This window comes from Ambystoma mexicanum, chromosome 6p (genome assembly GCF_040938575.1).
Source record: "Ambystoma mexicanum isolate Mex_15411 chromosome 6p, UKY_AmexF1_1, whole genome shotgun sequence".
Taxonomy (NCBI): Eukaryota; Metazoa; Chordata; class Amphibia; order Caudata; family Ambystomatidae; genus Ambystoma; species Ambystoma mexicanum.
In genome coordinates, this window is record NC_090935.1 from 1,860,381 (window position 1) to 1,872,889 (window position 12,509).

At 43.6% G+C, this 12,509-nt stretch overlaps 1 protein-coding gene across 1 annotated transcript in view; it reads right to left on the minus strand.

Moving 5' to 3' along the window:
- Window positions 1–1,283: 1,283 nt before the first annotated feature.
- LOC138511108 (zinc finger protein 84-like) overlaps window positions 1,284–12,509 on the minus strand; it is a 34,938-nt gene continuing 23,712 nt past the window's right edge. The window contains exon 2 of the mRNA XM_069626591.1: window positions 1,284–4,935. Coding sequence (XP_069482692.1) covers window positions 2,948–4,249 — 1,302 coding nt within the window. The 5' untranslated portion in view covers window positions 4,250–4,935 and the 3' untranslated portion in view covers window positions 1,284–2,947. The remainder of the gene's footprint in view (window positions 4,936–12,509) is intronic.

The following is a 12,509-nucleotide window of genomic DNA, read 5'->3' on the forward strand; positions in this document are numbered from 1 at the left end:
AAACTCACCAGGGAGCGTGCGAGGTTCGCGGCTCCCTATCATTAGAGCATGCGCATCACTGCCACAGCGCGATCGTAGGAAACAGTGAACTCCGGACGCTGCATCATCCAGGAAAGGCATCCAGCTGCATAGGTAAGAACAGAGGAGACGTGGACATAGACTCCGAAAATGAGATTGTTCATTAAACAGTATGAGATTTAGTGACCATGTACTGGTAAAACATTTCTTTTTAGACTGCACCTGTACACATGGGCTGTGCCAGCACCCAAGACGGGAAAACAACATAAAGACTAGTAATAAGAAGGGCGTTTTAGCGCAGTGGAATTTTTTTCAACTCTCCCAATTGAAACAGAGTTGAGCCCATGTTTTATAGATTATCGCTAAATTGCCTAAAGGTCTTGACGCACCTCATAGTGCATCTCGATGAATTATATGCGTAAGGAGACATGGTAAGATACATCATTATTTTTTCCAACAGATCACAGACGCACTGCATCTGTTGCCAGTAGGGAGACCTAGGAACTGGGATGAAGGCCATAGCCATAAGCAGCCTTGAATAAAGGCATTCCTGGAAATAGAACATTGCGTATTTTTAGAACCGGTGAGACCTATTTGGTTAATCCCAGATGCATGAAGGATCATTATATACAATAGCTTTCCTTTTTAACATACTCAATGTTGTTTCACACATAAGAGGTTCTGTGTTCCAAGACAGGATATTTGTCCAGTCTGACGAAGCATAGCACCTACATTACAAGATTTGAACACTCCCACAAGAAGATTCACAGGCACTCACATTAAGGTATGCCTTAATCATAGTGAAATATTTTACCATGGCTGTTTAGATATAGGGTAACAGCATAACACTGAGACAAGTGAAATTAGAATCTGAGTACTGAGATACTAGTACCTCCAAGGGGAGTACACTTACCCACATTAGATGTAAATAGACTAGACAGATGGTACCCTGCATAATCAAGCATTCTTGATACTATAATAATCACGATGCTACATAATACTTAAAACCATTGCACCCCTCCCATCGATCCTATGTAATATTTGTGTCAAATATGCTACACTTCCTTGAATGTGTTTCACCTGTATCACCAGAGACTTGATTGTGCCTTCTGAAGGAAATTGTTGATTATTTACTGATGGTCAGGCAAAACGCATATAGACTTTTTCTCTATATTGTCACCTTACAGTTCAACTTTAGATCAAGAAGAAGAATTGATAAACTCGAAACGCGTCAGCCGTATAACTTGAACTTTACACATGCAATGTGGGAATGGCTCACACAAGCCGTTTATTTGGGACTTTGTATATGCACTACAAAGGAGAACAACTTTTGTTTAAATTAACTATCACCCTTTATGAAATAAATCTTCAGTGTAGTGTTTGACATTGACAATTGTTGAAATTTGAAATAGATACCATTGTTTGAAGTATAAAAGTATTGATAACCGTCTGATGGCGGTATAACAATAGCGTGCAGAGGACGGGAGGGTTCCTGTTTTGGATCCTCTTTTCTTGGTTGCTTATATGTACTAGTGGGCTTGTGCCAGGTCCACTTTTCCTCCCCTGCACCTTAAACTGGTAATCAAAGATAGAAGCTTAGACTGAAAACGTTTACACATAAACCTTGGAGTGCTCGAGCAATCTCTTTTCACAACTCCACAGTCAGTGTCCTATGGAGCGGATTTGAAGGGTTTTATCCAGACCGTTTCCCTTCTATTTGCTAGGAATGATTTAATCCAGAGTAGGGCTACGTCTGTTATTCTTATTTCTTCTATTCTCTTGAAGAGGATGTCATGGTTGACTGAGTCAAAAGCTGCAAAGAGGTCTTGTAGAATAAGGGCAGAGTGTGTGCCAGTGTCTGCATTTGTCTTTAGGTCATCGCAGATGCTGGTCTTGCTCCCCTCGTGGGGCTAAAGCCAACTTGCGGCTGGTCCAGCAGCAGGTGTTTTTCTGTGTTCTTGTGTTACTTTGTAGACGTAGGTGTCTACTAGTTTTGCTGGGTAGGAAATGTTTGAAATCGGTCTGTAGTTGGAGAGGTCTTCCACGCCTCCTCCCGTGTCCTTGAGTAGTGGTTTGATGGGCACCAATTTGAATGATCGCGGTACTTTCCCTGTTGCGAGTGACAGGTTAAAAAGTATTTAATAGTATTTTGCACAATGTAATATACCCCCCCGAGTATATACGTGAAGTGTGAAACCTACGCACATGTAGGCTTGCTTCTGTTTTAGTCTTTCATGAATTGTGTGTAATAACTAGAAGTTTGATCTTACAGTGAGATAATATGATCTGCTTAAAACACATTTTGAGAAATCACTTCATTGGCAAGTTATCAATTATTCAGGAATCCAAATAACAAGACACTTTCCTTTAATTCTATACATAAATAATACTTCACAAAGTGCCTGTTTGATAATATGGTTTAGTAACTTTTTTCTCCAAAAACAACAGGGCCCAAGAGACTGTGTAAGTAGTGGATGTTTTCGGCATCCGAGTAGTCCATTTCAACACCTTTTATGAATTTCCAATGTCGCCACAGGACACGGATTTCCTTGAGCATCTTCATTTAGAACATGCATGTGGCCCCCGTGTGATTTCTTGTGATGTAGGAATAGGTCAGGCTTCGCTACAAACCCCTAGTGTAATTTCTCTGATGTATCACAGGTTTCTCATTACGCTTGTAAGCTTCATCACAGTGAGAACATATAAGTGTGATTTCTCTGGTGCAGCCCTAGTTTCCCTTATTGCTTGAAAGACATTGCATTCAGAACATGTTTACGGTTTGTCATCAGTGTGATTTCTAGGATACATCACAAAGTGATTATTTTGCTTCAAAGCCTTATCACATTCAGAACATGTGTATGGTTTCCCCCCAGTGTGAATTCTCTGCTGACTCAATAGTTCACTCTTTCACTTGAAAGCCTTATCACATTCAGAACATGTATATAGTTTCTCCCCCAGTGTGAATTTTCTGATGACTCAATAGATGACCCCTTTGCTTGAAAGCCTTATCACATTTAGAACATGCATATGGTTTCTCCCCAGTGTGATTTCTCTGATGAATCAATAGATGACCCCTTTGCTTGAAAGCCTTATCACATTCAGAACATGCATATGGTTTCTCCCCAGTGTGATTTCTCTGATGAATCAATAGTTCACTCTTTAGCTTGAAAGCCTTATCACATTCGGAACATGTATATGCTTTCTCCCCAGTGTGAATTCTCCGATGACTCAATAGTTCACTCTTTTGCTTGAAAGCCATACCACATTCAGAGCACACATATGGTTTCATCCCTGTGTGATTTCTCTGGTGTGTCAATAGATGACCTCTTTGCCTGAAAGACTTATCACATTCAGAACATGTATATGGTTTCTCCCCAGTGTGATTTCTCTGATGTCTCAATAGATTACTCTTGTCTGTGAAGGCCTTATCACATTCAGGACATGCATATGGTTTGACCCCAGTGTGATTTCTCTGGTGTCTCACTAGTTCACTCTTTTGCTTGAAAGACTTATCACATTCAGAACATGCATATGGTTTCATCCCTGTGTGATTTCTCTGATGAATCAATAGATGAACACTTTGCTTGAAAGCCTTATCACATTCAGAGCATTTGTATGGTTTCTCCCCAGTGTGATTTCTCTGGTGAATCAATAGTTTACTCTTGTTCGTGAAAGCCTTATCACATTCAGGACATGCATATGGTTTCACACCAGTGTGATTTCTCTGGTGTCTCACTAGTTCACTCTTTTGCTTGAAAGACTTATCACATTCAGAACATGCATATGGTTTTAATCCTGTGTGATTTCTCTGATGATTCAATAGATGACCACTTTGCTTGAAAGCCTTATCACATTCAGAGCATGTGTATGGTTTCACCCCAGTGTGATTTCTCTGATGAATCAATAGATGACCCCTTTGCCTGAAAGACTTATCACATTCAGAACATGCATATGGTTTCATCCCTGTGTGATTTCTCTGGTGTCTCAATAGGTCACTCTTGTTTGTGAAAGCCTTATCACATTCAGGACACGCATATGGTTTCGCCCCAGTGTGAATTCTCTGATTTATCAATAGATTATTTGTTTCTGTAAAAGCCTTGCAGCTTTCAAAATATGTATGTTCTTTCGCTTCAGTGAGAAATCTCTGATGTTGCCATAAATAACCAGTTTCATTGAAAGTTGTTTCACATTCAGAAAATTCAAAGGGGATCTCCATTGTGATGGTGTTCATTTTTAAATAGCGATTTCTGTGTAAGGAGTTCCTTGTCCAATTCAAAATAGTTTCACAATGATCGTAATCTCTCGGGAGGTCTCACCAAGTCAGGTGCATTTTTGTACGCATGAATGTCAAGAAAGAACCTCAATCTTCGCCCAGAAGAGGCAAGTCTCGAAATAAAAAGCTTGTGCTTGCAACCTTTCTATGTCCAGAGCAGTTTCTAGACTTGTAGTTTTCGTGCTTTTGGGTTTTAATCCCTAGCAGCTTCCACTGGAACAGCAGCACCACAGCAGGGGCACCATTGATTCTGAAGCATCAAGTCCAAAGCTGGTGTTGAGCACCTTTCTCTTACTCAATGTGGTGCATTGCATGAAAATGCCCTGCCTCTACTTTAAAGTGGCAGCCATTCCTATAAGCCTCTCATCAGTGTAGTCGACACAGGTGACCTCTCTATTGATTGGTACTGACTGGACATAGGAACCAGATGTTTTCTCCAAGATCATTAATATTACACCTTTAGTTGCTGCGAAATCTCTTCAGTCTGTAAAATATTTTCCCACAGTAAGAGACTCGAGGCTGGTAGTGACTGTCGTGAGCAAGAAAATGTTTCCAAGACCCAGCTATCAGAGGAAACCTTTTTTTTAACAAACAAACACTTTTAAAATCATTTCACTGTTTTCCATGCTTCCTGCTTTGTTTCCCTGTTTGAAAGAAAAGGAAAATCAGGATTAGCGTTGCGTAAGAGATAGATACATATTTCTTGTTTTAAATAGAAAATGTGAACAAGCAAAAAGGCACTTTTCAGCTCATAAAATCCTGAACTTCTACTGAATGTCTTATGGACACTGAGTTAAATGAATAGAGTAAGGAGCCCTCAACATCATGGAAAGGGTTAACACAGAAATCAAGAACCAAGTGACACATTGACCATTCCCACATCACATAGCACATAAATTAATAACGGTGTGCACCACTAGCCCACAGCCAGGATTAATACAATGTGGTGACGTGTGGTCACTGAAGGGACAACCTGTCAGTCGGTCATGGCTGGTTTTGTCAAGTGTAAAGTAGATAGGAACACTGCACTACCCAGTTTATTGATTAAATCGTCGATCCATGGCATGGGGTAGGCGTCAAAAGCAGACATTGTGTTAACCTGTCAGAAGTTGATACAAAACCACCAGGAGTGGTTGGGTTTTGGTACCAAAACTATCAGGGAGGGCCAGGGACTAGAAGAAGGCTCTATAATGTTGGCTCTTTACATAGTTTCCATTTCAATTACTATCTTTTTCCTAGATTCTGGGAGTCAATAGGGTTTTAGATGGTCTACCTTTCCCTTTGGGGTGGCACGAGCCCTGAACTCTACCTGGCTTTCGGCAAAATACATCTGGGAAAGAACTAACAAGATCGTCCATATCTCTCTGTTTCCCGTTTGGGAGATTCTGTGGAATAAGGTCTGTGTTACTTCCTCCGGTACCAAACAGGCTAGTATGGAGGATGTTGGATTTTCCTTCCATTCCTTTAGCAGGATAATATGATAGTGATGGGTCTTTGGTCTGGTTGGGCTGCTCTATAAGTACATGCACCTGTGCGTGCTATTATCTCATAGGGTCCGTGCCACTGAGACTAGTTTATTCTCAGAGGTGGGTAAGAGGACCAACACTTTCTGACCCATAGAGAAAGCGCAGAGATTCACCTTTTTATCATAGTCTTGTTCGGTCTGGGCTTTCTCCATATGTGCTTGTGCCAAGGTTCTAACTAGGGCCATATGATCTCTTAGTCAGGTGGCAGCCTGGGACAGAGGTACTAGTGCTTCTTCTCTTTCTTCCCAGGATTCTATGAGCATATCTAATACATCTCGGGGCTCCCTACAGTAGAGTAATTCAATCTGAGAGAATCTGGTAGATGCTTGAGCACTTTCTTACTGTGTTTTATTAAATCTCTCCACTTATCAGTCTGTCTGGGGGTGGTAAATTGAGGTTCTCAGAGTGGCGATAAATAATATTTATTTTATCTCTGTGATCAGTTTGCTCATAAAGTTCTTTCCCTGGTCTGTTTGAATCTCCCTGGGAAAGCCTACTCGAGAAAAGAAGTGCACAGATGTTTTAAAATCTGTTGGGTAGTGCCGTTTCTCATGGGGACGGCTTCGGGGTATCTGGCGGATTAATGTATTCCGCAATTTCGAGGTTTCTAAGGGACCTATGATGTCCATGCCTATTTGGGAAAAGGGGACTTCGTTTATGGGTAGTGGGTTCAAGGGTGCCATTTAAGTAATATGTGAGCCGGTTTCTGATGTATTACACTTTTGGATAATGTTCTTTATATCCACAGGTGAACAGGGCCAACAGAACTTGCCACTAATGTAGGCTTGCGTCTTAGACTGCCCCAAGTGTCCCCCCTCTCCCCCTCCGGTCAAATGTGAGTGTGCAATTTCCAGCACTATCTTCCTGTGTGTCTTGGGTATCACCAGCTGAGTTTCAGTCAAACCTTCCTGTTTCTCTCCATTAAGGAGACCTTGTTTCAAAAAGAAAAAAAGGGGCTGCCTTTTCTTAGGCCTTCACCCTCAGTTGTTACCTGTAAGAAGGCCTCAGCCAGTATGGGATTTATTTTTCGCTGGGAAAATGCTAAATCAGGGAGGATAGTTGCCTCATCATTCAGGGGGGACTGATGTCTGTTAGCTTTTCGGCCTCTCCAACACACTGACCACCTCTCTCTGTTTCCTTAACTTCCCTCTCCTCTTCAAAGTGGGGAAACAAAGCCATTTCAAGAATTCCCTGGGATATTGCATCTCCAGGTCTTATTTTTCCCATGGTTTTTAAAAAAAACTTTTATATCTCCTCCAAAGTCCGGGTCTATGACTCCTGCAAAAATGTCTAAGGAACAAGTTACTTACCTGTAACGGTTGTTCTCCAGCATGGGTCTGGCATGGATTCACATGCTCATGAATATTCACCGTCATCAGACTGGGAATCCTCGGTAAAGAAATACATAGGTTTCAGTTTCATTTCTGAACTGTCTTTCTCCTAACAACCAATCACTAAGATCTGGGTCATACTGCCGTAGCCAATGCCTGCCCTCTACCTACGCCCCTCCTCAGGCAGCCATCTTCAGATTTGGCAGCACATAAAGTGGCAGTATGACCTGAAGAGCCGCAGAGGGGTAGGCGGGAGGGTTCGCATGTGAATCCATGCCAGACCCATGCTGGAGAACAACAGTTACAGATAAGTAACTTGTTCCTTCTCCAGCATGGGGTCTGGCATGGATTCACATGCTCATGAATAAGAGAATACATAGCAGTACACACATGCACAACCACGGGAGGTGGCAACAGGCTCAACCGAAGCAATCTCTTTCCTCCTCACCAGGCTCACCTTCAAACGAACAGGTTGCGCAGCACTGCTTAGCTGACATCGACCACCACATAGAATCCTTGCAGATGTCCAGTAGGAATAAATATTGGACGGGGTCCTGGTTGCTGCCTTGCTCAGCCCAGGTAGGTACACTTATATAAACAACACAATTTAGCAAGGTCATGGAGGTCTAACTGCTGAGATAGAAATACTGAATCCTGAGTTTTTCAGACAAGGACTTGGTGGACACAGGTTTGTTGAACAAGTCTGTATACTGCAGTTCTTATTTAATTTGTGTGCAGTAAGTGTAAAGATACGCTTGAATCTATGAGGCATAGGATATTCAACATTAAAACATACATGGAGTAGTGCCTGAATTATACAAATCAAATTACAAATATTTGAAATATCAAATTTTCTTGCTTTTACATTCTCTACAGGTCCCTTGGGGAGGAAACTTGAGAACTCAGTGAGGTAATAGTCAGGTCATCAGCTCAGTTGTGTGAAAACAAACAAAAGCTGAACAACAACATAAACAACAAGTTAACATGACAGTGTTTCGGCCAATTAAAGCTAAACTTGGGAAGCAGTGGTGTAGTAGGACTTCATCAGGACGGAATATTCTTGTGACTGAAGTATCCAATGTAGTCAAATCCGAAAAACGCACAATGGTTTAAGGCGTTTTAGTGTCTATGTACACTAAGGTTGGCAGGAGAATTCTACTTCTGCTGGACGGCCATTCCTATTTGGAGCCTGCCAATTCGATGGAGTACTAGCAGCAGGCAGTGCAATGAATGCAGTTTGGAATCCGGGAGAAACAAATGTGGATTGTGCACTGTGAGCCGCGCAGGAGAAGAGAGACTGACCGCCAACACACTCTAAGCAGCAGTCCTGAAATTAATTCACCTCCTCCTACCTCATGTCCAAGGTAGACCACTTTACTCTGACTAATTTGACGTTTACTTGCCTTTATGGTCAGATGGGCCTGATCAGGAGCCTGCAAAACATATCCTAAGTGGTCAACATGTTCTTTCCAAGTAGGGCTGAACACTGCAATGTCATCCAAGTATGCCATGCAGAGGTCCTCCATCCCATTCATAACTTGATTAACCAGCCTTTGGAATGTTGCAGGTGCATTCTTTAGTTCAAAAGCCATTACCTTAAATTGGTTGAGGCCTGCTGGGGTTGAGAATGCAGTTTCCTCCTTGGCATGGTCTGTCAGAGCTATTTGCCTATAGCCTGAAGTGAGATCAAATGTACTGAGGTACTTGGCTGAACCAAGCTTGTCCACCAGTTCATCGGTCCTTTGTAAAGGGTGCGCATCACTCTTATTGACTGCATTAAGAGCTCTATCGTCCACACAGAATCTCAACTCCTTGGATCCTGCCTTTGACACTAGTACAACTGGACTAGACCATGGACTTGTAGATGGCTCAATTACCCCGCGATCAAGCAAGCATCTTTTTGACCTCCTCCTTTATGTGGGTTCTTATATGGTTTGACACCCTGTAACCTCTGCTTTTAACAGGTAAACAGTCACCAGTGAGAATATGATGGTGGCCCCTAGGGGTCAAGCCTGGTGATAGTGAAAACAGGTAGGCAAACTGATTTAACAGAAACTTGCACTCCTCCTGTTTTTCAGGTGTTAAATTAGAAGAGAGATTGAGTCCTTCTATATTCTCTTCTAAAGGCTGGCCTCTGAGTAAGTCAGGTTGAGGTTCACTCTCCTCCTCCTCTTGGGCTGAAGCTAGAAGCAAAGCTCCCACTTCTGGTCTTGAGACATAAGCTTTTAAACGGTTGGTGTGAAAGACTCAGGGAGCCTCCTTAGGATTGCCTAAGTCCACCAGATAGTTGAGCTCTCCACGTTTTTCCACAACCTTGAAGGGTCCTATCCACTTGTCCTGTAAGGCCCTCTGCCTTGTAGGTACCATAACTAGAACTAGCTGGTCTTGAGTAAACACAACCATGTTGGCCTTCTGGTCATGCCAATGCTTCACCAGACCCTGGCCTGTTTTCAAGTTATCTGATGCTTCTGCCATCATGTGTGACATTCTCATCCAGAGACCTATCACATAGTCAGTGACTCTCACTGACTTGGGGGAAGGAACACTCTCCAAGGGGCCTCTAACTGGATGGCCATAAAGAGGTTCAAAGGGACTAAATCCAACTCCCTCCTGAGGGACTTCTTTATATGCAAAGAGAAGGCATGGCAGTAGAAGGTCCCACTTTCTCCTAAGGGGTAACTCTAAAGCACCTATCATGCTCTTCCTGGTACGGTTGAACCTCTCCACCAATATATTTCTCAGTGGATGGTAGGCAGTTGAGAACTTGTAAGTTAGACCACAGTTTTCCCACATGGCCTGCATGTGGTGGGACATAAAATTGGATCCCGTCAGAGATGACTTCCTTAGGAAAACCTACTTTAGTAAAAATACCAAGTAGGGCCTTAGCCAGAGCCCGAGTTGTAACAGTTCTCATAGGTATTGCTTCAGGAGACCTAGTAGCATGGTCTACTACAACCAGGATAAACCTCTTTCCTGAAGAGGTTGGCGGGTCTAAGGGACCAGCAATGTCGATTCCTACCCTCTCAAAAGGGACTCACCACTGGGAGAGGCACCAAGGGTGCCACATTCTTGGCTCCACTCTTGTCGGAGGTTTGGCAAGTGTGACAGCTCCTACAGAACATATCTACATCAGAGAACAACTTAGGCCAGTAGAAATACAGAGATAGCCTTTCTTTGGTTTTCTTGAAACTCAAGTGACCATCCAAAGGTATCTCATGGGCTAACTGTAGGAACAGGAGTCTGCTTTCTAGGGGCACTACAAGTCTCCTGTAGTCCCCTGGGATTGACACAGTCGGTTCACTGTAGAGGAGGCCATCTTCCCAGTACAACCTATGCTTCCCTGGCTCTTGCCCATCCAACTGGGAAGCTGCCTGTTGGCGAAGACCTTTGAGATTAGGACACCCTCTTTGACCTCTGCTGAAGTCTGCCCTACAGGGTCCACCTTCTGCCAGTAAAGACTGCAGCTCAGAATGTTCTACAGGATCCAGATATCCAACAGGAGCAAGGTCCTCTTTCAGCTCTGATTTCTCAGCAGCTGATTCAACCACACTAGGTTGTTCCTCACACTCAGTTTCTGCTGGTGGAGGAGTCACAGGTGTGACTTTGGACAGTCCTCTCAGGGATGTCCTTGTTGGTAGCAGAGGAGTGCTGCCTGATCTCTTCCTGGAGGTTTTAGATTTCCCCTTTTCCTTCATTTGTGTTAGAGATTGCAGTCAGTAAGTCCTGTGGACTGGGGGTTATAGTTTCTTCTATAAGTTACCCTGGAGAGCCCCTTAAGGTACTCTCTCTGGCATTCCTAGTCTGCTCCTGTTTCCTTTTGCTGGGAGTCCTGGGGGTGCTTGATACAACTCCAAAAGTTTTTAAGTCATTCCCCAACAGGAATATCCCAGGTACTTCACTCTGCACATTTATAGGTATCTTGACAGTCATGTCATTGAACTGGATAAGAGCTGATAACTGTGGAAACATTTGGAAAGGGGCTCCAGCAAGCTTAGTGAGGTATTTGGGTGCCTTAGCAACATCCTCTACCTTGAAACATGATTCATCAACTACAGTAATGCTGGCCCAAGTGTCTGTGATGGCAAGGGTCTCCTGACCATTCACAAGTACACTGGGCCTCATTACGAGGTTGGAGGTAGCCATGGTGCTATTAGCACCATGGCTACACCCTTACTGCATTCCGGGTCCGGGTCCTCGAAATAGGGACGTACCGGGTCATTCCAACCTTGGAGGGCCCGGTAAGTCCCCATTCTGAGAACCATTCCCCATTCCCATTCGAGCCCCCATAGGGCTCAACGGGAATGGGGATGGAGCTAATAACGGGCCCGCTAATAGCGGGCCCTTTATTAGCTCCCTGATCCCTTAGCGGCTCCCGCTAAGGGACCTCGGAATATGGAGGTAAGGGATTACCGGCACCACCACCTTTACCGGTGCCGGTAATCCCTTACCTCCAACCTCGTAATGAGGCCCACTGTCTTTGTAATACTCTTTAGTATTGTCTGGAATGGAATTGTAGACATCTAAGTTCTGCTGTTCCCACAGACCCAGCGACACTAAAGAAACACTGGCTGAGATGTTCATGGGTTCCTCAACCAGTAAGTGAAAGTTTCCACTTGCCATTGGTACTTCTTCCTCTGGGGAGAAGGCTAAGGAGACAGTGTGGATCCCTGAAGGTTGACCCTTCCATCTTGGATCCCCTTTCACATGGTCAGTTGACCCACAAGCATAACATTTTCTAAATGTCTTTATGATTGGGGGTTTGGTCTGACCTTTTTCTGGTTTAGCACCAGGAGGTACACTAGCCTGATTCAGTTTCCCTTGTGGATTACCCTTGTTATGTTAGGGGCCCTCTTTTGGATTGGAGGTATTGGAATTCCCTTTGTTATCTTTCTTGTACTGCTTTCCCTCATCCTTCTTCTGAGTTGCCCCAGAATCCTTGTGAGTAGCCCTGTTGGCAACTCACAAGTCAGCAGCCCTGGCTAACTTGTTTGGATCAATTTCCTTAGAGTCAGCCAAGTGCTGTCTCAGCTCAGGAGAGCAGGCGTCATACATAGACTCTAACAAACAGAGTTCTCATACCTTCTTAAGTGTTTACTCTGTAACCCTTAACCCAACCACCTAAGTTTATCAAACATTCACACACCCAGGTAGCCCAAGGGGTACCAACATGCTTTTTGAGGGTTGTAAACCTCTTAAAACACTGGGAAGGGGTCTGCCCAAACCTAGCTTATCAAAGCCAGTTTCACACTTTCATACTCCATTCTGTCTACTTCTCCCATCTCCATTACAACATCAGATGCAACAGGGGGTAGCCTAGAAAAGAGCCAAGGAATCAACTGATTCCCTGTAATGTTCTGAAGC